This window comes from Suncus etruscus, chromosome 4, assembly GCF_024139225.1.
Source record: "Suncus etruscus isolate mSunEtr1 chromosome 4, mSunEtr1.pri.cur, whole genome shotgun sequence".
NCBI lineage: Eukaryota > Metazoa > Chordata > Mammalia > Eulipotyphla > Soricidae > Suncus > Suncus etruscus.
This window is the reverse complement of record NC_064851.1, coordinates 10529706-10554871: the sequence shown is the minus strand read 5'-3', so window position 1 is coordinate 10554871 and position 25166 is coordinate 10529706. Positions and strand designations below refer to the sequence as shown.

The 25166-nt window shown below is 52.4% G+C and overlaps 2 protein-coding genes across 5 annotated transcripts; both read left to right on the top strand.

Annotated features, from left to right (window-relative positions):
• The first annotated feature begins 2690 nt into the window (after positions 1-2690).
• FOXM1 (forkhead box M1) lies at positions 2691-14049 on the top strand. 4 transcript variants are annotated; one of them, XM_049771995.1, is made up of 8 exons: positions 2691-3228; positions 4762-4920; positions 6377-6561; positions 8527-8655; positions 9291-9335; positions 9970-10039; positions 10443-10618; positions 13045-14049. In XM_049771995.1, the coding sequence occupies exons 1-8, from the start codon at positions 2691-2693 to the stop codon at positions 14047-14049; spliced, it is 2307 nt and encodes a 768-aa protein (XP_049627952.1). The 4 variants fall into 4 exon arrangements, with proteins under 4 accessions (XP_049627952.1, XP_049627955.1, XP_049627954.1 ...); XM_049771998.1 differs by lacking the exon at positions 9291-9335 and having other exon boundaries at positions 2691-3225; XM_049771997.1 differs by lacking the exon at positions 9291-9335 and having other exon boundaries at positions 2691-3225; positions 9967-10039.
• Positions 14050-16123: 2074 nt separating this feature from the next.
• TEX52 (testis expressed 52) lies at positions 16124-18855 on the top strand. Its single transcript, XM_049772123.1, has 2 exons — positions 16124-16192; positions 18298-18855. The coding sequence occupies exons 1-2, from the start codon at positions 16124-16126 to the stop codon at positions 18853-18855; spliced, it is 627 nt and encodes a 208-aa protein (XP_049628080.1).
• Positions 18856-25166: the final 6311 nt, after the last annotated feature.

Sequence of the window (25166 nt, the reverse complement as noted above, 5' to 3'; positions counted from 1 at the left end):
CTACCTCCATGCTATCTCTCCAGCCCCTGCTTGGAGGATTTTAATCCTAGCGCCCCACCACACACACACACACTGGCATGAAGATGGCATCTAGGGTGCATAAAGTCAAAGCCTCTTACTCACCCGTGCCCCTAGGTGCTCTCACTACCCACCCCACCCACCCCCAGCCAGTCTCTTGAGCTCTTTTTCTGGGGTTCTTCCCAGTGCTTGTGCACCCTGTTAAAGTTCCTAGGTTAGGGGACCACACTGTCACTCTGTAGGTCCCTGGGTTAGACAGTGCTGGAGGAGGCAGGTGAGAGCCTAGAGGAAGGAAATGAAGCCTTTGCTGAGGGAAATCAGCTAGGGGTCGAAAGTAGAACCATATCCCCTGGACTCATTGAAGTGGAGGTAGCAGGGGGAAGCTACCCAAAGAGGTGGAAGTAAAACTGAGGTTTGAAAAGCAAAGGGAGGAGGCAAGGGAGAGAGGAACTGAGAATTCTCACCAGGTGGCAACCGGCCCATGAGGGTGTCAGTCATTTTCAAGGTGAAAGCAGGTCCTCCACAAAAGAGAACCCACGACTCCATTTTTAAAAGTATCCCTAAATTAGACATAGACACTTGACCTAGTGGCAGAATAGCTCCAGTAGAGAAAGCAGCACTTTTTACAGACAACATTTTCCCCTCCTAACGTTACCAGTTGGTACCCAAATGACTGGGGAACGAGGGTGCATTCTATTAGCAAGGAGACAGAGAAGCTAGGATGGGTTCTGAAAGAGAAATAAATGGAAGGCCCAAGAGAGCTCACAGCTGTGGCCACCACAATCCTGGTTCTAATCCTGGCACCACCTACGGTCCCCTGAGCATTACCCAGAGTGACCCCAAGAGGGTTCTGGAGCCATAGTACAGCAGTGCCTTGCATGCTTTGACTCAAGCTCCAGCCTCAGCATCTCACATGGTCCTCTGAGTTCCCCAGGAGTGATTCCGGAGTGCAACGCCTAGGGTTAAACCCCTGAGCATCGCCGAGTGTGGCCCAAAATTTAAAAGGGAAAAAAAATCCCCGAAAGAGAAATGAAACATTATAGTCAGGCTCTCAGAAAGTTGGAACATTGGGGCCAGAGAGATAGCATGGAGGTAAGGTTTTGCCTTGCATGCAGAAGGTCGGTAGTTCGAATCCCGGCATCCCATATAGTCCCTTGAGCCTGCCAGGAGCGTAGAGCCAGGAGGAACCCCTGAGCGCTGCTGGGTGTGACCCAAAAAAACAAAAAAAGAAAAAGAAAGTTTGAACTTTAAGCAACTCATCAAAGTGCTGGAATGTCACTATCTAAACACTGGGCCAGCTGGGAGGAGGAAAGTGGGTCTGTTTGTTGCCCGGGGTACAGCCTGCACAACCCCAACAGCCCAGGTGACAGTGACTCTGGTGACCGGGAGTGTGGCGACTGTTTCTGTGGCCACCGACCAGTTTCCAGAGTCTCTCCTGAGACTGATGGATTCAGTATGTCGTTACCCCTGATTCCCAGATACCCTCCCCCAGCACCCCTGTCCCTACAGTCCCTGCAGCAGCTCTGTCTGGCTCGATCCTGGGCAATCAATAATGGACATTTGGGCGTTTTGGTGACTTGCTCATTTGTTTCTGTTTGGAGGTTTTTGGCTTGTTTATTGTTTATTTTGTTTTAGGGTCACAGGTGGCTTTAGGGCTTACTCCTGGCCATGTGCATTCAGGAATCATTCCTGGTGGGCTTGGGGGACCATATGGAGGGTTGCTGGATTCCAACCTGGGTCTGCCATGTGTGAGGCAAACACCTTACCCACTATATTATAGCTTTTTTATTTGGGGGGAGGGGTGGGCCACACCCAGTGATGCTCAGGAGTTACTCCTGGCTATGCCCTCAGAAATTGCTCCTGGCTTGGGGGACCATATGGGACACTGGGGATCAAACCAGATTTGTTCTGGATCAGCCGCATACAAGGCAAACACCTTACCACTACGCTATCACTCTGGCCCCTGTACTCTAGCTTTAACCCATTTGCTGCTGTAGCCCAATTTCCTGAAGAGCTTTTTCTTTTCCCATTGCCTTAATTATGGTTATTATAGCTATGGAATTATAGTTATGCCATAGTCAAGGTTATGGAACTTCAGAACTTTAGCTTCATACCTCCTTTTTTTACTGGAGGTGGGGCTAGAGGAATTACACGTAACAGTGTAATTTCAGGTTTACTCCTGGCTCTGCTCAGGGATTACTCCTGATGGTGCTCAAGGGACCCTGTGTGGTGCTGAGGATCAAATCAGGATGGGCCATATAGCCTCTGTACTATCTCTCTGGCCCACTTTCACATATTGTACCTGTGTCTTCAGCCTCCTGTGCCATCCCCAAGACCCCGCTGCTCATCTTCCCACCCCACCCCCAATTCTAAGGGACCTTTGGTTCTGCTCACATATGTCCAGTTTAGTCCCCTGTGACTCCCCTGCTATTGCCTTGGCTGAATTTAGGGTTTTTGTGAGTAGAGTGTCTGATTGTCTCCAGCCCTTATAGAGGGGAGCAGGAATGTCCGTGTAGACTGTGGTTGCTGGCCCCTCAGTCTCTGAAGGGGCCCACCTTCCTCCTACAGCGCCTCCCTCGCCTAACTTGACTGACTAACCACCACCCCCAACGACTTGCTTTCCAGGGCCCACGCTTGTGCTTCTCGATGGAGAGTGAAAATACGGACTCATCATGAGAACTAGCCCCCATCGGCCACTGATCCTCAAGAGACGGAGGCTGCCCCTTCCTGTAAAAAATGTCCCCGGTGAGACGCCAGAAGGGGACCCCAGGAGGTCCCTGGCCCAAGCACAGGCAGGGCAAAGCCAGGCCCCCAAAGAGGGGGCAGAGGCTGGCGACTGCCAGTTTCCAGCTGGGATCAAAATTATTAACCACCCCACCATGCCCAACACCCAAGTGGTGGCCATCCCCCACAATGCCAATATCCAGAACATCATCACGGCCCTGACGGCCAAAGGAAAGGAGAGTGGCAGCAGTGGGCCCAACAAGTTCATCCTCATCAGCTGTGGGGGCGGCCCCCCACGGCCCCCAGGGCTCCAGCCTCAGGCCCCAGCCAGCCAGGATCCCAGGAGGACCAAAGTGATCACCGAGACCCTGGGATCAAAGCCTGCAGCCAGGGATGGGAATCTCCCTCGGCCGCCTCCGCCTCCGCCTCCGCCTCCGCCTCCGCCTCCGCCTGCCGCCTTCCCTGGGCACCACTGGGAGAGAAGTGGTATGTGGGCTGCTAGCCTCTCCCCTCTGCTGGCAAGGACCGTGGTCAATCCTGGAGGTCCTGCCATAGATGCCTCTAGCCTGGCCCAGGGTCAAGTCTGATCTTGATTCTTCCTATCCTTCTCTTCCTCTTTCCTTTTCTTTATTCTCCCTTCATCTCCCTTCCTCCCCTCTCTTCTTTCCTTCCTTCCTCCCTTCCTTTCTTCCTACTTTCTTCCTGTCCTTTTTTCCTACCTCCCTTTCTCCCTTCCTTCCTTCCTCACTCACTCCCCCTCTCTCTTCCTCCCTCCCTCCCTCCCTCCCTTTCTTCCTTCCTTCCTCATTCCTCCCTTCTTCCCTTACTTCCTTCCTCTCTCCCTCCCTTCATTTTGCCCTTCCTTCCTCTCTCCCTCCTCCATCCTTCTCTCCTTTCTTCCCTTCCTTCCTTCTTTCCAGCACTGGGGACAAACTTAGGGCTTCACACACACCAGGCAGGCACTGTCCTATTGTGCCCCATCTCCAATTCCCTCTGGAAGCCTCGAGCCCTCTTCTTGGGTTGCAATTAAAACTTGGTCTTGGGGCCGGGCGGTGGCGCTGGAGGTAAGGTGCCTGCCTTACCTGCGCTAGCCTAAGGAGACGGACCGCGGTTCGATCCCCCGGCGTCCCATATGGTCCCCCAAGCCAGGAGCGACTTCTGAGCGCATAGCCAGGAGTAACCCCTGAGCGTTACCGGGTGTGGCCCAAAAACCAAAAAAAAAAAAAAAAAAAAAAAAAACTTGGTCTTGGGGCCGGAGAGATAGCATGGAGGTAAGGCGTTTGCCTCTCATGCAGGAGGTCATCGGTTCGAATCCCGGCGTCCCATATATGGTCCTCCCGTGCCTGCCAGGAGCAATTTCTGAGCCTGGAGCCAGGAATAACCCCTGAGCACTGCCGGGTGTGACCCAAAAACCACAAAAAAAAAAAAAAAAAACTTGGTCTTTCAGTTGCTTCTTTCTGTCAAGAAAGGACATTGTGCTATTTCCATTTCTCCTGTCCAGTGACCGTAATGAGGAAGTCACATACTTTCTCCAGCTTAATAAAGAAGAAAACAAGCAGAAGAGGGAGAAGTGACTCTCCTTTGCTAGGAACATTTTTTCTTTTTTCTTTTTTTTTTTTTTTTTTCTGGTTTTTGGGCCACACTCAGCGGTGCTCAGGGGTTACTCCTGGCTGTCTATTCAGAACTAGCTCCTGGCAGGCACGGGGGACCATATGGTACACCAGGATTCGAACCAACCACCTTTGGTCCTGGATAGGCTGCTTGCAAGGCAAATGCCACTGTGCTATCTCTCCGGGCCCTGCTAGGAACTTTTCTAAGGTTCCCTTAAAGACTCTTTGCAGCTCAGTGGTGGCTCAGCTTGCAATGCAATTTGGTTTTTAATATAGAAGCGACAGCAGATTTTATAGAGGGGGACAGTAGATTTAGCTAGTGCTGGGTCCCTGAGAATAAACCTAAACATCACCTTCTGTCGACCACAGCAGAATCTTAAGTGTCCTCTTGGATTGTCCCCCCCTCCAGTTGGCGGTGAGGTCGCTGGTTGCACTGCCAACAACAACCTGACCAGCATCCAGTGGCTGGGAAAGATGCACCCCAATGGCATGGGCTCCTGCAGCATCAAGCAGGAAGTGGAGGACAAGGAAAATCGCCCTCTGGAGCAGAGTCAGGTCAAGGTGAAGGGTTATGGCCCTCAGTGGGTAAGTCAGGGCCAGTGCATGGAATCAACAGCTGAATCTCCGGGACCTGGTAGTGCCACATCATGTAAGCTGGTTGACTCTCTTTTCTGCCTAGAACCGCTGTCATCCCATCAGTAAAGGCAACTTCCTTGGACTCAAAGAATCCGCCCCAAATTAGGCCCATGGCCAAGTCTTCAGGAAATGCTGAAAGGTTTCAGTTTGGAAACCGATTGAGCTATCAAAAGGAATTTTAGGGGCCGGATAGATAGCACAGCGGTAGGACATTTACCTTGCCCTCAGCCGGCCCAGGACGGACTTGGGTTTGATTTCTGGCATCCCATATGACTCCCCAAACCTGCGAGTGGCAATTTTTGAGTGCAGATCCAGGAGTAACCCCTGAGCATCACCAAGTGTGGCCCATAAACAAAAAAAAAAGGCATTTCAGGGGCTGGAGCCATAGCACAATGGTAGGGTGTTTGCCTTGCACGCTGCCAACCTAGGACGGACTTGGGTTCAACTTGGGTTCAACCCCCAGCATTCCATATGGTCTCCTGAGCTTGCCAGGAGCAATTCTGAGCACAGAACCAGCGGTAACTCCTGAGCACTACCGGGTGTGGCCCAAAACCAAAACAAAAAAGAAAAAGGCATTTCACTGGGATAGAGCAATAGTGCAGTGGGCAGGGCACTTTCTTTGTACAAGGCTGACCTGAACTCAATCTTCAGTACCCTATATGGTCCCCTTAGTACTGTCAGAAGTGATTCTTGAGCATAGAGCCAAGAGTAAGCCCTGAGCATCGCTGGTGTGCCCCCACTTAAAAATAAGTTAAAATTGGGGACTAGAGAAATAGCTTAATGGGTTGAGCACATGCTTTGTAGGCAAGAAGCCCATTTTCAATTCCTGGTACCATAGAGATCCTCCAAGCACCATCAGAAGCAACTTCTGAGCCCTGCTGGATGTGTATTTAAGTGGCAATTCATCTATACAAGAAACTCTTGTGGAGTGGTGACTAGGGACATAGCTCAGTGGTTGCACATTAAAAAACAACAGTACAGTGTATAGTTCATATTTTTGTTTATTTGGGGGCTACACATGGTGGTGCTAAGGGGTTACTTCTGGCTTTGCGCTCAAAAATTGCCCTGACAGGCTTAGGGGACCATATGGGATACTGGGAATCGAACCAGGGCCGTCCTGTGTTGGCCTGTGCAAGGTAAACACCTTATCACTCAGCTATCGCTCCAGCCCCATGGTTTTATTTTCATTTAGTGGCCCACACTCAGGAATCAATACTGGCTGGGTTCTGGGGACCATATGGGGTGTCAGGGATTGTACCCAAGTCAGCTGTGAGCAAGGCAAGTTCCCTACCAGCTTAGGCCCCACGGGGGAGCCTTTAGAGGAGGCCTAGACAGGTCTTGTGAATTGTCTATGACTTTCCTGTGGGCTTCTCCCAACCCTCAGGTAGAAGCCCCGGAAGCATCCACATCCTGGCAGGACTCGGTGTCTGAACGGCCTCCTTACTCGTACATGGCCCTGATCCAGTTCGCCATCAACAGCACCGAGAGGAAACGCATGACCTTGAAAGACATCTACTCGTGGATCGAGGACCACTTCCCCTATTTCAAGTACATCGCCAAACCAGGCTGGAAGGTACCTACCTTATCCCAGAACAGCTCCCCCCCACTTCCTCCCCACCCACCCCCTGCTGCCAGTCTGTCTGCCCAGCTGTTCCAGTTTGTATCTGGTACCCAGAGAGGTGAAAAATCCCCCACGAATGCCGGAACTAGACTAGCAAGAGTTGCTTAGGGGTTGTGATTGATGCTGCTGCCTGCATTCAGCCCAACCACTAAAGCCAGGCCCCGACTGCTCGGCACTCCCCAGTTTAGGGAGGCCCGTTAGGACAACCCCGAATCCCATATTGATGCTGCAGCAGTGCAGCATTCCCAGCTACTTGGTGTAACTTGTTCGTTTTGTTTTGTTTAGGGGCCACACTGTGGTACTTAGGGCTTAATTCTGCCTCTGGACTCAGGAATCACTCCCAGAGCTCCTCATATGGAATGCCAAGGATCAAACCAGTTACTATCACTTTAGCACCAAAACTAAGTAGCTTTGGGCCCGGAGAGATAGCACAGCGGTGTTTGCCTTGCAAGCAGCCGATCCAGAACCTAAGGTGGTTGGTTCGAATCCAGGTATCCCATATGGTCCCCCCGGGCCTGCCAGGAGCTATTTCTGAGCAGACAGCCAGGAGTAACCCCTGAGCACCTCTGGGTGTGACCCAAAAACCAAAAACCAAAAAAAAAAAAACTAAGTAGCTTTGTGAAAGAGAACAGTGGGGTTTTCCTTTGGGTTGATTTTTTGTTTAGTTGGTTGTTTGGGGGGAGGTAGTTTGGTTTTTTTGTTTGTTTTGTTTTGTTTTTACTTTGTCTTGGGAGCCATATCCAGCAGTGCTCAGGGCTTACTCCTGGCTCTGTGTTCAGGGATCACTCCTGGTAGGCTCAGGATAACCATATGGTTACAAACCTAGGTACGAAGCAGCTCATGCAAGACAAGCACCTTACCTGCTCTACTATTTCTCCAGCCCCAAGAACAGCAGGGTTATTCAGGAGTCTCAGGCCCTGAACTTCAAGCTTCACCTCCCTGGAAGCCTTTCAACCTCCCTGGAAGCCGGGGGGGGGGGGGGGGGGTTCTACAGGGTTATTTGTGGGCACTACATGGACTCTGGGGAGCACAGCTGGACCCACCACACTGGCAGGGCAGTCTCGGGTCTCTGGGAGAGAAGCCCACAGGCTTGTCTGTTTTTCCTCCAATAAAACTCTTCCAGGCTCTTAGTTCTCACTTCCTTCACTAGCCTCTTGCTGTTCCCACTTTGTTCTTACTCTCTTTCCCATGTATTTCCCATCTATTCTTTCTTTTCAGCCCCAGCAGTAGCAGTGCTATTCTCTATGCCAGGGGTGGCGAACATGCGGCTCTCATGCCATTTTGGCTCCCAGCCAAAATGAATGTGGCTCTTTACCTCTCATCATTATTTTGTATACTGTGGCTCTTTGCCAAGTTTGGATTTTGTTCTGCTGCTTCTGAGGAGGGACCTCTGAGGAGAGAGCTCCAAACTAGGAACTCCGCCTCCAGGCTGTGTCCTCCCATCTTCCAACCCTCGGAAACAACTGCACGGGCCAGCGGGGGGACATGTGTTTTCACATGTTGGGTCACATCTGGCCTTTAGTTCTTAGTGTGGAGAATGCAGCACACCCTCACCATCACTGCGGGATTTTTACCCTCACTCAAAATGCAATATGTGTTTAATAGATTATTGTTAAAATTATGTGCTTTTGTGTGAGTGTTTGTTTTGGCAGGTCACTGCCTGGTGTGGCTCTCTGACTCTCACAGTTTAAAATTTTGGCTCTTTGTATCAAACTTGTTTGCCACCCCTGCTCTATGCTTATGGAATGTTGGGTTTGTGGCTGAGGTGGTCAGTTCTGCAAGTGCTCGTGGGCTGGACAAGAGGCTGTCCTGGTGGTGGGGTAGTGGCACCTGAAAGAGACATGGGGCTCCTGTCCCCTCGGATGATGTTCCAAGCTCTGGACTGGTCACTGACTGGCCACCTTGCTCTTCCTGCAGAATTCCATTCGCCACAACCTTTCGCTCCACGACATGTTTGTTCGGGAGACATCTGGCAATGGCAAAGTCTCCTTTTGGACCATTCACCCCAGTGCCAACCGCTACTTGACACTGGACCAGGTATTTAAAGTGAGTGTCCTAGTTTCACCAGGAGGGGGCCAGCGTGGGACACCGTCATCCCCAACCCTAAAACACGGCGACTCTCTTGGGGCCCCACCCACTTCCAGGCTGGGCTGGATGCCAGTTGCCCTCCTTAGTGCCTTTAGGATACGAGTCACTAAATGGCGGCGTCCAGTTGGCCACAGGACCCAGCTGCACCAGGCTGCGGGAATGACAGCTCCTCGTTGTTTGGCTGCCCTCAAGGAGGCTTGTCCAGATAAAGCTTTACAGGCGCCTTTTAGGAAACCCTCAGGGATTAGGGCCCGACTGTGCTTGTCAAGTTGGATATTTTTTTCACATCTCTGTGATTTCGTCACTGGGAGTCTTCTCTTTCGGGAAGATCCTTAAAAGCAGAGCCCAGAAAACAGCCGTCAAAACAGCCTTTCAGAGGGAAGTGAATGTTCAGGGATTTTAGGGTGCTCCGAGACTGAGTGTACTCAGTTTTCTCTTAGTATGGACAGTCCCGTGGGTGGTTTTCAGCCTCTGTTGTCAAGAATAGCTGTCCTTCCCCCCCCCCCCAATTCTGCTGAGACGGACTACATTGGTAGTTAACTTCATATCATTTTTCTCCCCCCACTTCCCACCCAATGCCTGACCACCACCAGCCACTGGACCCAGGGTCTCCACAATCGCTCGAGCACTTGCAATCAGTAAGATTCTATACTTTGGCTTGGGGATCAGCCTTGCTGTCCTTTCCCTGCTCAGCATGACTTTAGTGGACAGGGACAGCCCACTGGGCAGGGCACGGGGTTGGGGAGCTGTGACCCGTGGGCCTGTCAGCCCCATATCCAGGCTCCTCACCTCCTACGCTTTGTGGAGAGAGGACAATTGTAACTACTCATGCCCACTTTTCTCTAGGGGGGCCCTCACCTACAGACAAGGAGAAAGTGGGCGGAGCAGAGCCTGGCAGGGGGCCAGATAGTAATGACGAGGGCATGGCCAAGGCCACGCTGGGTGGCTGACAGTTCTGCTCCTTATCTCTGCTGCTCCCAAAGCCACATGCTTGAGCAGCCCCTGGAAGGGGGTAGAGGGGTGGTGACAGATGAGGGATATATTTTGAGGAGGTGGTTGGCCCATCTGGTCATTGTGTAGACTAACTGTAGCTTGGAAGCAGTCATCCCCACTCCATGCTCCAGACTGGCTGCTTCTTTGTATTGTTGGTGCTTTTCGGGTCAGTGGTTAACTCCCTGTAGTGCCAGAGCAGCAAAGCGAGTGAGGGGTTCTCCTGCCCACTCCCCAATTTTATTAACCCAGGCTTCTCTCTCCTCCTCTCCGCCGAAGCAGCAGCAGAAACAGCACAACCCAGAGCTGCGCCGGAACGTGACCATCAGAACTGAACTCCCCCTAGGCGCACGTTAGTATGGGGGCGCAGGCCTCGGGCCTGGCCCAAGTTCAGGGGTGGGGGACCAGAGCTTTTAGCATGGCTGACTCTAGGATTCAGGTCCCAATTCTCATTTTTTTTTCTTTTGGTTTTTGGATTTACACCCGGTGATACTCAGGTTATTCCTGGCTATTTGCCCAGAAATTGCTCCTGGCTTGGGGGATCATATGGGACGCCAGGGGATCAAACCATGGTCCTTCCTAGGTCAGCTGCATGCAAGGCAAAGGCCCTACCACTGCACCACTGCTGCGGTCCCTTAGGTCCCAATTCTAAGGGATCTGAGGCCATAGCAGGAAACTGAAGATTCCTGTGATGGACAAAAGGGCCTGGCCCTCGCCCCTCCCACCCACTCTTGATCTTTCCTGTTCCCTCCTAGGACGGAAGATGAAGCCTCTGTTACCGCGGGTCAGTTCCTACCTGGTGCCCATCCAGTTCCCGGTGAACCAGCCCCTGGTGCTGCAGCCCTCTGTAAAGGTGCCACTGCCCCTAGCTGCGTCCCTCATGAGCTCAGAGCTTGCCCGCCACAGCAAGCGCGTCCGTATTGCCCCCAAGGTGAGTGGCTTCTGCTCTTCTCCCCCGAGAGACGACTGTCAGCGGTATATGGTGACTGCAGCACGCTGGCGAGGTGTCCCGGGAGCTGCTTATCAATCTAGCAGGAGAGTTTGGGCATAAAAATGGATAAAACTGTATAAGCGTTCTCAGCACCAAAGACCAACATAGGGGACTGGAGCCATAGTACAGTGGGTAGGCCATTTGCCAGGTTTGACATCCCATGTGGTGCCCTGAGCATCTCTGGGTGTGGCCCAGGAAAAACAAAAAGAGAATTTATGGGGTCAGAAGCATAGTACAATGGGATGGGTGCTTGCTTTGTGTACGGCAGACCAGAGTTCACTCCATGGCATCCCATATGTCCTCCCTAAGCCCACCAGGGCTGATCCCTGAGCACAGAGCCAGGAATAAGCCCTAAGTACCTGCTGGGTGTAGCCCCAGTACACCTTTCCCCAAAAAGAGCTATTTAGAATACTATGGTAATCTAAAAATGTCAAAAGTACCTGTACAAGGACCTGAGAGATAGTATAGTGGGTAGGGCATTGGATCCAGATTTTTTATTTGCTTTTTTTTTTTGGGGGGGGGTCACACCCGGTGGCACTCAGGGTTACTCCTGGCTCTGTGCTCAGAAGTCACTCCTAGCAGGCTTGGGACCATATGGGATTCCAGGATTCAAACCACCGTCAGTCCTGGATCAGCTGTGTGCAAGGCTCTACCGCCATGCTGTCTCTCCAGCCCCTGGATCCAGATTTGATTCCTGCATCCCATGTGGCCAAAGAGCCCCGCAGGAATGATCCCGAAGCAAAACAAACAAACAAGTAAAGAAATAAAGGAAGCCCCTTACATGTCCAAAATTAGTTGATAAGAGTTCAGAAGAGGGTGGGCAGGATGGACTCCAGAGGGCTGGAGTGGAGTGGCAACTGAGAGCTCCAGGTTTAATCCCCTACACTACCTCCACAGTACCACCAGGAGGAAACCATAAGCCTCAGGGTAATACCCCCCCGAGGTATTAACCAAAGAAAAAGTTCACAAGTGAAACAGATTCTAAATAGAAGTGGATTGGTGTCTGGAGAGATAGTACAGTAGGTAGAGTGCTAGCCTTGCATGCATCCGAACCAGATTCAATCCCAGCACTCCAGATGGTCCCCCAAGTCTGCCAGGCGTAAGCCCTGAGCATTGCTGGGTTGTGCTCTAAAAAAGAAATAGATTTAGGAAGGCAACAGGGGTGTCATTCCTCTTGTTCACCAGGGTACAAGTGGAGAATTTAGTCAATTTTATTCCATATTTTATCTTTGTTTAGTATGATACAGCCACAGCTGCCATACACACACACGCACTCTCTCTCCTGGCATATTTTATCCTTGCTTATGAGTAAGTTTGAGTAGCTTGTCGTTCTGTTTGGTCACTATGAAATGCTCATTAAATGGACACTGCCCATTTTCTATAGGGTTTTGTTCCTTCGTCAGAGTTCTGTTACTGAAATATTAATCTTTTTATACTGTGCGGGTGGGAGGTGTCTGATAGAGGGGACAGCGTTTTTCTATTGTTGTTTTTTTTTACCTTATTGATGGTATCTCATGCTACAGTAATATTTGCAATTGTGATACAGTCAAATATATTTCTTCTCTTTTACAGCTTCTGGGTTTCCAGTGTTGGTTAAGAAGGTCACCCCCACCCTCAGATTGTACATATAGTCTCCTAGATTCTCTCTCAGGATTTGTATGGTCTCGATTTTTATTTCAGTCTCTGTATCGGATATAAGATAAAGCACCCAGTTTTTTCCCAGATGCACCCTAAATCTGCCAGCAGTGCTCTTTATTCTCATCCCAAAACTCTCACCTCCAAATTCTCACCCCCAAACCGAACTCCTTCCTTCTTCAGAGCCATTCTTGAGGGGAATTCTTTTTATCATTTTGGGCCACACCCGGTGACACTCAGGGGTTTCTCCTGGTTATGCGCTCAGAAATCGCTTCTGGCTTGGGGGACCATAAGAGACACAGGGGATTCGAACTGGGGTCCATCCTAGGTCAGCGCGTGCAAGGCAGATTCCCTACCGCTTGCACCACCACTCTGGCCCCGAGGGAATCATTTTTGAAGTCTTGAAAAAGAAAAGGAAGGAGAGGGGCCTGAGAGATAGCACAATGGTAGGGCATTCACCTTGCACGAGGCTGACCCAGCACAGACCTGGGTTCGATTCCCGGCTTCCCATATGGTCCCCCGAGCCTGCCAGGAGCGATTTCTGAGCACAGAGCCAGGAATAACCCGAGTGCTGCCGGCTGTTGCCCAAAAAAGAAAAGGAAGGAGAAAATAGTCTGCCCCTTCCTTTCATCCTTTCTCCTTATCATGTCCTGCCGGGATGAATGGGGTTCCTGGGGGGGGGGGGGCCTCCCAGAAGCTGTCGCTCACCTTCCTGGCCACTTCCCTTGCAGGTGCTGCTGACCGACGATGGTAGCATCGGCCCGCTGTGCACCGTGGGGACCCGGCCTGAGGAGCAGCAGCCGCAGCAGCAGCAGCAGCAGCCCGGGGAAGCGTTGACCCCTCTGCCCATCAAGGAGGAAGACGTGGAGTCGCCCCTGTCGTTGGCCAGACCCCTCCCGGTGCTGAGCCCCCCCTTGGAAGAGTGGCCCTCGCCCAGCCCCTCAATCAAGGAGGAGGCGTCTTGCTCCTGGGAAGATTCGTCCCACTCGCCCACGCCCAAGCCCAAGAAGTGGCCCCGAATGCTCCAGTCCCCCACAAGGCGAGTGTCGGAGATGCTGGTCCTCCAGCGACGGGAGAAGCGGGAGATGAGCCGCTCCCGGAGGAAGCAGCACCTGCGCCCTGAGGAGCCGGACCTGCTCTTCGCAGACGGGACAGCCGCCTGCGGGCAAGCCCCGCCGCTGGCCCTGGCGATCCCCCACGAGGCTTCTGAGCCGGAGCCCACGCCAGCCTGTCTCCCCGAGGAAGGGGGCCTTGGCCCCTTCAGGACCCCCATCAAAGAGATGCTGCCCATCTCCTCCACGCCCAGCAAACCCGCCGCACTCCCCAACAGCAGCCCCGAGGCCTGGCGGCTGACACCCCCTGGCCGAGTTGGGGGGCTGGATTTCAGCCCCGTGAGAGCCCTGCCTGACGCCCTGGGACTGACGGAGCTCAGCAGCACCCCCCTGAAAAGCCTCCCCCTCTTCGACTCACCCCGGGAGCTGCTCAACCCCGAGCCCTTCGACCTCGCCTCGGACCCCTTCGGCGGCTGTTCCCCCTCCGAGCTGGAAGTCCCCCCGCAGCCGGGCTCCCCCGAGCCCCAGCTAGCCAACCGGTCCCTGACGGAAGGCCTGGTGCTCGACACCATGAACGACAGCCTCAGCAAGATCCTGCTGGACATCAGCTTCCCCCGCCTGGACGAGGACCTGCTGGGCCCCGACGGCATCAACTGGGCCCAGATCCTCCCCGAGCTGCGGTAGGGGCCCAGCCTCACCCACCTCCCCTGAGCACTTTCAAGGCACCCCGGGTGGCCTCCACAAGAGGCCCCACATGGCTCCTCCAGCTCTCCCCCAGCCTATGCGTGGTTCTGCTGAGGCTGCCGGTGGGCCTTCCCCAAGCACTAACTCCTGCTCCAAACCACCTCGCATCCTGAGACAACAGATTCCACCTTCGCTCCTGCCAGCCAAAACCGGAGGGCTAAGACCCCAATACATCACATTCCACGACTTCGCTCCTGTCAGCCAAGACCAGAAGGCTAAGAGGTTCTCGGCTTTCCAGACTGTCTGCCTCTGTGCCCCTTCTCTGCACCTTTTCAGGGCAGCCCTTTGTAAATAGTGTTTATTTTCTGAATGACCCTCTCATTACAAACCTAAGCTGCTTTCCTTAGATCATTACGGAGAGAGGGCCAGAAAGTGGGTAGGCTGTAAGCGGGCTCAGTGGGCTGTTCCCTGCTTTGAGCTGGAGAGATGCAAGAGCCTTGGCCACTGAACGGTTTCTTCAGGGTGCCCCCCCCCCCAGATGGCTGGCTCCAAGTATTACCAGGTACAGCCCCCAGATCTGCTTGTGGGGATCCCTCACTGCCCCTCTCCCGCTTTGTCCACCACCCATTTCTGAGTCAGTCAGTTTTCCTGGTTAGCAGATCAAGGATGAGTTGTGGGGCAGGGGGGACAGATGCATCAGAAGCAAAGGGTGGAAACCCAGACGTGTGACCCTAAGGTGTTTCTTGATAATGTCCCTAATCATGCCAGGAACAGCCTGGACAAAATGGGGGGGGGGGGCTTGGCAGGCCCCAACACCTGCCTTCCAGACAGCACCTCATTCTGGCCAGAGCATTGGTGATCACAGGCCTGCCACGCAGCTCAAGAACACTAACTACCTGCTCAATAAAACCCAGGGTGGGAACGCTGCCCTCTGTGTTGGTGTCTGGTCCCTGGACGGGGAGGAAGTGGATGAGAATGCAGTGGTGAGGAGGAAGGCCACAGGAGAGAAGGGACTCTCGAAAGGGCCTAGGTGGGTGCCACACACACACATAACACAGCCTACATAAGTGTACCCTTTTATGTTGGAGATCACACTCAGGTGCTCAGCTTACTCCTGGCTCTGCTCAGAGATTTCCCGGTGGTACTCTGGGAACCATATGGGTTGCTGGGGATTGAACCTGCATGCAAAACTATCCCAACCACTATTTTCTCACTGTCCCACTCTCCCACCATTTTTGTTTTGTTCGTTTTTGCAGTACCAAAGACCAACCTTGCCCATCTAAGAGATGTAGCTCAGAGGGACAGCCACATTTTTTTGGGAGGTCACACCCAGCCATGCTCAAAGCCCTGGCTCTACAGGCTCAGGGATGACAATTCCTGGCAGGAGTCGGGACTGTATGGAGTACTGGGGATTGAATTTGGATTAGCTGCGCATGCAAGGCAAGCACCCTACCTACTGTACTATCTCTCTGGTCCCTAGAGGCACCTTTTTGTGCTAAGATGATGCTCAGTGGCAGCTTCCTGTCTCGGATGGAGGTTCCAGTAGGCCCGGCAGCCCTGTGTACCATCCCCCTGGCTGCACACCTCTAACCCAATTTTCCAGTCATCCCAGCATTGGTTCTGTTCAGCAGCCTCCTGTTGGGGCCTGCCAGGAGCAATTTTGGGGTGGGCTGGGCCACACCCGAAAGTGCTCAGGTTACTCCTGGCTCTGCTCAGAAGTGGCTCATGGGAGGCTTGGAGGAGCATATGGGATACCTAGGATCAAACTGGGGCAGGTCCCTGGTCAGCCTCCTTCAAGACAAATGCCCAACCGCTTGGCTTTCACTCTGCCTCGCCCCCTCCACCTCAAGAGCAATTTTTGAGCGCATAGCCAGGAGTAACCCCTGAGCTGGGTGTGGCCCAAAAACCAGAACTTGGGCATTCTGTTCCCTTGCCTGTCTTACCTGAAAGGGCAAGCCCTCCTCCCTGTGCCACTCCCGCTGAAGAATCACCATAGCAACCCCACAACAAACAATGCTACCTCCAAGTGCTTCCAACATAGCGGCCCCTGCAGGCCTACAGGCCAAGAAGAAAAATGGCCCGTAAGCAGCAAAAATACTCCCAGGGGAACAACACTGCCCACTTCTGGGCACCTTTCCTGCAGGTAAGGCTCAAGAGCTTCTTCCACAGCCTGGCTGGGCATAGCTGGGCCTCCCATCAGAAAGTGGACCGGGCCAGAGCGATGGCACAGCAGTAGGGCATTTGCCTTGCATGTAGCTGACCCAAGAAGGACCAGGGTTCCATACCTGGCTCCCCATGTGGTCCCCCAAGCCAGGAGCGATTTCTGAGCGCAGACCCAGCAGTAACCCTTGAGCATTACCAGGTGTGGCCCCCCCCCAAAAAAAAAGTGGACTAAAAACGGGGTGGGGGTGGGAGAAAGGGGGCACTGCCATCTGCTTCCTGTGGCTCCCAGACCCTCCTGGAGCTGGTGCTATCCAGATGAGTTAGGGAAATGGGCCTAAGGAAAGACGGGTCCAAGGATTAGATAAATCCTGGGGAGCTGCTAAAAGGGCTAGAGCATGTGCCTGAGACCTGCAAGGGACCTGGGTTCACCACATGGTCTCCCGAGCACTGCTGGATGGAGTCTAGGTGGTTGCTGGTACCCCTGGGGAGGCCCTGAATCTACAATAATAGCGAAGTCCTGTGGTGGAGAGGAAGGAGCCCACAGGGTCTGACCCTAGCACTGACTCATTCAGCACCCAGGGTGGGTCATCTTCACAGGTCTTGCTCATGCTAAGCTCCTTTGAGGTGGGGCCAGTGCCTGCTTGTGGCCAGAGTAAAGGCTCATTACTGGCCGTAGTGGCACGCTGTTCTAATGATTGTGGATCTGGAGAATAGGGGAGAGAAAGGGGACCTTTTATCCATGTTCTAGAAGCAACCAGTTCTAGCATTTAGATACAGTTTTGGGCACAGGCCATAGCTGAATCATGGGAGCACCAGCTCTGAGTGGGGAAGTGGGTGAGGCTGTGGGGAACACCAGGTCTATGTGGGGTAATGGACAGGACTGCTCCCATTTGAGCCTCATTTTATTTATTTTTGTGGTTTTTGGGTCACACCTGGCTGTGCTCCTGACCTTACTCCTGGCTCTGCATTCAGGGATCACTCCTGGCAGGATTTCAGGACCTTATGGGGTGCCTGGGACTGAATCAAGCCAGCAGCATACAAGGCAAGCCCCTTGTCCACTATATGCCTATATGTCTCCAGAGCTTCCATCTCTTTTTTGGGGGGACACACCCAGTGGCACACAGGGATTATTCCTGACTCTTCACTCAGAAGTCGTTCCTGGGAGGCTCAGAGGATCATAGGGGATGTCCGGATTGAACCCTGGATGACCATGTGTAAGGCAAATAATGCCCTACCTGCTATGCTATCACTCTGACCCCACCCCATCTCTTTTTTGGGGGGGGGGCACACCTGGGGATGCTCAGGGGTTACTCTTGGCTATGCTTTCAGAAATCGCTCCTGGTTTAAGGGACCATACGGGACCCTGGGAGAATTGAACCATGGTCGGTCCTAGGTTAGAATGCTCAAGGTTGACATCCTACCGCTTGTGCCATCACTCCAGCCCCACCCCATCTCTTTTTGAAAACAAAAATTGGAGATCACTGGCCTGGTACGTACAGCAAGGAGGGCACTTGCCTTGCACACACACGCCTCACGTTTGATCCCCAGCATCCTATATGGTCCCCTGAGCACTGCCGAAAATGATTCCTGGGCTCAGAGCCTGGACTAACTCCTGAGTACCTCTGGGATGTGACCCAAAATACACACACAACACAACACACACACACACACACACAGAACACACAAATGGAGGCCAGAGTGAGCACAGCGGTTGGGCATTTGCCTTGCACACAGCTGACCAGAGAGAAACCCAACCTGGGTTTGATCCCCAGCATCCTCTATGGTCCCCCGAGTCTGCCAGAAATTTCTGAGTGCAGAGCCAGGAGTAACCTCTGAGCACTGCCAGGCATGACCCAAAAATACAAAACAAACAAACGAACAAAAATGGGGGATGGCACCTGGGAAATGCTCAGTGCCCCACACAGCAGTGGCAGGGATCAAACCCAAACCTGACTCACCTGCATGCCCGACCTACAATACAGCTCCATTCACCAGGTAACCAGCCCAGACCCTCCCTTTCAGCATGGCCTGCAAAGTCCTGGCCTACACTCTCACATGAAACATGCTCTTTTGACCACTCCCTAGATGGCCCAGAGCCAGGAGAGCCTGAATACTCACAAGGGCACATGGGCTGAGCGTGAGTTCATCCTTCCCGACAAGTCCTTCGAGTTGCCTGGCTTCAACTGGCAGACCTACCAACGGACAGTCCCGACGCCCCTGTCGCGCTTGGACAGGAGGTCAGAGGTGCAACACCGGGTGCGCATGCCGGAGAAAGACACGGCCCAACACACCTGGGGCTTCCACATGTGGCTGGACGTGGGCCAGCTGCCTGCCACCTTCCCCACCAGGCCTGACAAGCCCTACGACAGCAACATCTGGCGCTGGCTCACCAACACCGATGCCCACCGCATGGCCCCAGCAGAGACCCCGGTGCCCCCACCCTCCCGGCTGGGTAGCAACAGCTTCCTGACCTTCATCTACTGCATGCCTATCTTCCTGGACACCAACAGGGAAAAGCAGGTGATTGCTAAGACGGAGAAGATCCTCAGAGAGGGTGAGAAGCTCAAACTGAGGAGCCAGGCCAGGGTCCCGCCACTCGATGCCAATGGCCACATCCTGCCCCCAAAGAACTTCAAGAAGTAAGAGGAGCTCCTGGCTCGGGGGCCCACCCACCCCTCACCCCCATCTGTGTTCAGGTGACCCCTTCCCCTTTCCATCTCAGGATCCTGTGTCTGAGGTGTCTGAATACTTTCACTGCCACTCCTCTGATCAATTTAAAAACCATCTTTTTGTTGCTCTTTTGTTTGTTTGGTTTTTGGATTTGTTTCTTTGTTTGTTTTGGCCACACCTGGCATCATTCTAAGATTACTCAAGGCTCTGTGCTCAGAAATCGCTCCTGGCAGGCTTGGGGTACCATTTGGGATGCTGGGGATTGAACCCAGGTCCATCCCAGGTTAGCAGTATGCAAGACAAATGCCTTACTGCTGTGTTATCACTCCAGCCCCCCATCTCTTTTTGAAATGTCTTGGACTTGGGGGTCTGAGCAATAGCAAATAGGGAGGGCTCAAGACTTGAATGCAACTGACCTGAGTTCAATCCCCGACATCCCATAAAGTGCCACGAGTACTGCACCAATGATTTCTGAGTGCAGAGTCAGGAGTAACCAGCCCGGGGCCGGAGAGATAGCATGGAGGTAAGGCATTTGCCTTTCATGCAGAAGGACAGTGGTTCGAATACCGGCATCCCATATGGTCTCCCAGGCCTGCCAGGAGCGATTTCTGAGCATAGAGCCAGGAGTAACCCCTGAGCGCTGGCCAGGGTGTGACCCCCCCCCAAAAAAAAAGGAGTAACCAACCCCTGAGCATCACAAGTTATGGTCCAAAACCCAAAACCAACATAAAAAAGAATTCATAAACATCTGCTCCAAGCACCTTTACAGTACAGAGTTTACGTTTCACCAGTTCCAGGAAGTAACAGCCAATCTGAGTTTGATCCCCTGCGCCCCCATATTGTCCCCCAAAAGCCCCTCCAGGAATGATCTCTGAGCACAGAACCAGGAGTAACCCCTGAGTACCACCAGTTGAAGCCAAAACAAAACAAAACAAAAATGAAGAAATAAACAAAAGTCAGAGTCTAACCATATAAAAACGCATGAATTCAGGGCCCGGAGAGATAGCACAGCGGTGTTTGCCTTGCAAGCAGCCAATCCAGAACCAAAGGTGGTTGGTTCGAGTCCCGGTGTCCCATATGGTCCCCCGTGCCTACCAGGAGCTATTTCTGAGCAGACAGCCAGGAGTAACCCCTGAGCACCGCCAGGTGTGGCCCAAAAACCAAAAACCAAAAAAAAACAAAAACAAACAAAAAAAACGCATGAATTCAGGCCAGGGAGGGAACTCAGAGGGCTGGGGTGCAGGATCAATATGTGGGAGCCCCATGTTTCACCCCCAGCACCCGTAGTCCTGAGTACAACTGGGAGTGACCCTCCAAGCACTAAAGAGGGAGTAGCCACCAAACACCACTGGCTGTGGCTCCCAGTTAAGCACCGCCATTACAAAAGACATTATTTCCCCAATAAAACACACACACACACACACACACACACACACACACACACACACACACACACAACAGCCTTGATGGGGGTGGGTGGCGGGGCAGGATCCTAACTCTGAAGGCTTGGAAGCTTTGTTTGACTCTGACCATTCTTTCCCTCCTTAGCTTCCACCCAGATCACCCCGTTTAATCTCTCTTTTCTCTCCTCACCCTTGCCCGCTCACAGGTACCCATACATCTCAGCTGGTGGAAGGTTTCTACTCAAGGGCCCCCAGCTCCTGCCCAACCCACTCCCCAATATGTTTGCTAGATGCTTGCCCTGCCCGAACCCACTGCCTCATTACCAGGAGAAGTCGTTTCGGCTGGTCTGGCAGCCCAGTGCACCCCTGAACCGGGACCTGGTGAGCAGATATGTGGTTCTCGTGAAGAACAGGCAGGTGCTGCCCCTCAACGGAGTCTCCGGGACGCAATGTGCCCACATCTATGAGAGAAGAGGAGGGCTAAAGCCTGACGACATATAGGAGCATTTTCAGATGGGTGGGGACCCTGGGTAGGGGTATGCCATCCAGGTCTTCAGCTTCAGTGGGCTCACACAAGAAGACCCCTTTAGAAAGAAGCATTTTGGCTAAATGAAGTCACCAGGCTCCTGGAGACGCTGCCGAAACTCTTAAGTTCATTGAATTTTCCTTGGAAAGGTCTCAGCAGATGGGACAACCAGGGAGCTGAGGGACATTGGAGAGTGGAGAGGGGGCCAGTTCCAGGCCCAAAGCCAGAGTTGAGAGAATGGTACTGGATGGAAGACAGTGTAAGAAATATGGAGGGGGTGGGCCGGTGAGATAGCATGGAGGTAAGGCGTTTGCCTTCCATGAAGAAGGACGATGGTTCAAATCCTGGCATCCCATATGGTCCCCCGTGCCTGCCAGGGGTGATTTCTGAGTGTAGAGCCAGGAGTAAACCCCGAGCACTGCCAGGTGTAACCCAAAACCAGAAAAAAAAAAAAAAAAAAAAGAATGGAGGAGAGGGCTAGCCTACAATGAGTAGGGTGTTTGCCTAGCATGTGACTGACCTTTCAAATTCTGGCATCTTGTATGATACCCTGAGCACTGCCAGGAGTGATTCCTGAGTGCATAGTCAGGAGTAAGTCACACATTGCTGGTGTGACCCCCTCCCCAAAAGAAAAGAAAAGAAAAAAGGAACAAAGGAAGGGAGAGAAGAAGGGAGGGAGGGGAGGAGGGAAGGAGGGAGAAAACAGAAAGAAAAAGGAAGTAAAGAAAGAAAGAAGGAAGGGAGGGAGGGAGGGAGAGAGAGAGGGGAGAGATGGACAGAGGAACCAGGAATTACAGGAGTAAGTTGCTTGCCTTGAATGTGTTTGATTCCTGGCACTGCATATGATCCCTTATGACCACCAGGAATGATTCCTGAGCACAGAGCCAGGAGTAAATCCTGAGCACTGACCCCCAACCAAAACAAACCAACATAAAATGTACTAGGGCCAGGGAGAGAGCTCAATGGGCTGAACAGCTGCTTTGCCTGCAGAAGGCTCAAGTTCAGTCCCAGATCCATAGGGCACCATGGCCATGACCTCCATCACTCTGCACCCAGACTAGCCCCCAACCACCACTGGGTGTGACCCAAACACACACACACACACACACACACACACACACACACACACACACACACACACACACACACACACACACACACTGTCTTCACTTTGATAGCTCACTGGAACTGGCCACATGACAGAAAGGCTGACTAGAAGCAACTGCTAGGCTGATGGTCTATGTGCAGTGTTTGTGGATTCTGAGGTCAGGTCATCAGGCCTGAAGGACAGGAGCAGCAGGTCTGAGGAAGGCTAATGTTGCCTCCTCAGGGGGACAAGAGCAGAACAGACATTTCTTTTTTGGAGGGGTCACACCCGGCAGCGCTCAGGGGTTCCTCCTGGTTCTATGCTCCTAGCAGGCTCAGAGGACCATATGGGATGCCGGGATTCGAACTACCGTCCTTCTGAGTCTAAGGCAAACGCCTTACCTCCATGCTATCTCTCCAGCCCCAGAACAGATGTTTCTTTTTCTTTTTTTTTTTTTTTTTTTTTGGTTTTTGGGCCACACCCGGCGGTGCTCAGGGGTGACTCCTGGCTGTTTGCTCAGAAATAGCTCCTGGCAGGCACGGGGGGGGGGGGGGGGGGGGGGGGCAGGCATATGGGACACTAGGATTCGAACCAACCACCTTTGGTCCTGGATCGGCTGCTTGCAAGGCAAAGGCCACTGTGCTATCTCTCTGGGCCCCAGAACAGACATTTCTTTTTTTTTTTTTTTTTTGGTTTTTGGGCCACACCCGGTAATGCTCAGGGGTTACTCCTGGCTATGTGCTCAGAAGTTGCTCCTGGCTTGAGGGACCATATGGGACACCGGGGGATCGAACCGCGGTCCGTCCAAGGCTGCGCAGGCAAGGCAGGCACCTTACCTTTAGCGCCACCGCCCGGCCCCAGAACAGACATTTCTTGACCAAAGTCAGAGCAGTTCCCAGAGTCACAGCCTGTGCTCCAGTGACCCCCAGTCACTTTCCATTTCGGGCCACCTTCATCAGGGCTTATTTCTGGCTCTGTACTCAGGAATCACTCCTTGCAGTGCATAGGGAACCATATAGGATGTGGGGGATAAAATTCAGGTTGGCCACATGCATGGCCCAAAAGGCCTCAGCTTCATGGATGAGGTGGGTGCTGGCTAGAGACAATGGTCCTCAAGAGCAAGCAGCGAAGGATGGCAGTCAGGAAGTAGCTGACTCATGAGAGAGGAGCTGAGCAGGAGTGACTGGAGAATGAGCCAGTTCCCCTCATCCTGCCATTGCAGGACCCCCATCTTCTTCGCCAGAAAGGCTGTCCCCAAGCTCTGCAGGTACCTGGGAACCAAGATCCCCTCAGGCTGGAGCCTCTGCCCAACTCAATGGCCTGTTGATAGGATCTCAGCTTTCCAGTTCCTCCTCTGCACAGAAGAAGCCATGTAGGTAGAAACCTGTAAACAAGTAAAGAATAGAGGGGATGGCAGAGCCAGAGAGACAGCTCAGTGGTAGGGTGTTTGCTTTGCATGCAGCAGACCCAGAATGAACGTGGGTTCGATTCCTGGCATCCCATATGATCCCCCAAGCCTGCCAGGAGTGATTTCTTTTTTTTTCTTTTTTTTTTTTTTTGGTTTTTGGGCCACAACTGGCGGTGCTCAGGGGTTACTTTTGGCTGTCTGCTCAGAAATAGCTCCTGACAGGCACGGGGGACCATACCGGAAGCCGGGATTTGAACCAACCACCTTAGGTCCTGGATCGGCTGCTTGCAAGGCAAACGCTGCTGTGCTCTCTCTCTGAGCTCAGCCAGGTGTGACCCAAAAACAAACAAACAAAACAAACAGACAAACAAAATAGAATAGAAGGGATGAGGCCGTGAAAGCAAGATGAGCTGGGACACAGAGCACCCTTTGATCCGAAGCATGCCAGGAGTAGCCTCTGAGCACCAAGGGGTGAGGCCCCCCAAACCAAAAGCCAAAGCCAGAAGAGGAAGAAAGGGAAGTGTTGGCCTCGAATGGGCTCTCCATAAATAAAGCTGCTGTGAGGGTGGAATATGGTACAGGGATGTTATGGCACTCGGCCTTGCATACAGCTGACCCTGGTTAGACCTCTGGGACCATGTATGATTCCCTGAGATCTGCCATGAGTGATTCCCTAAACAGTGTAAGGCCTGAGTACTGTTGGAAGTAACCGCAATCACAAATCTGCCTCCTCCCACAAAGCCAAAACCCATCTGTCAATTTATAGAGTGAATTTATTTATAGGTTAAAAGTCATCTATATTAGAGCCAGAGAGATAGCATGGAGGTAAGGTGTTTGCCTTGCATGCAGAAGGATGGTGGTTCAAATCCCGGCATCCCATGTGGTCCCCCGAGCCTGCCAGGAGCAATTTCTGAGTGTAAATCCAGGAGTAACCCCTGAGCATTGCCGGGTATGACACCCCCCCAAAAAAAAAGTCATATATATTATGACTGAAACCCAACTACAATCATGCTTGTAATCACAGTGCTAAAATAAAGATTTTATATAAAAAATAAAAATAAAACAGTAAACAAAGTCATCTATAGTTGGTCTTTTAAGCAATAAGTAATACAGAGAGGAAAAGTGATTTACTGAGTAAAAGCCATCATTAGATGGGACATTATCCAGCCATAAAGCAGAGTGATTTCCTATAAGGCAAAGCAAGCCCAGATAATGTTTATTGGGAGGAAAATACTGTTTGGAACCTAAACCAGTCAAAGGCATGAAGGCCTTTGAGACACATGACTCCTCAGAGGAGCCCCAAAAACCCATGAGATGCAGAATTCCAGGCTCAGACCATGGCTGGAGCCTTTGGGAGGAGAAACTCCATCATGGGAACAAAGGTGCTAAGAATAGCAAAAAAATAATAATAAGATGGGGGGCCAGAGTGATGGCACAAGTGGTAAGGCATTTGCCTTGCACGTGGCTGATCTAGGACGAACTATGGTTCGATCCCCTGGCATCCCATATGGTCCCCAAGCCAGGAGCGATTTCTGAGCTCATAGCCAGGAGTAACCCTTGAGCATCACTGGGTGTGGGCCAAAATGGAAAAAAAGGGGCCGGGCAGGTGGCGCTACAGGTTAGGTGTCTGCCTTGCAAGCGGATGGACTGCGGTTCGATCCCCCGGTGTCCCATATGGTCCCCCAAGCCAGGTGTGATTTCTGAGCACATAGCCAGGAGTAACCCCTGAGCGTCAAATGGGTGTGGCCCAAAAACCAAAAAAAAAAAAAAAAAAAAAAAAGGAAAAAAAAAATAGATGGACAGCAAGTCCAAGTTCACCCCCATGGCAATATCCTGATTCTGGGCCTGAAGTGGAGGATG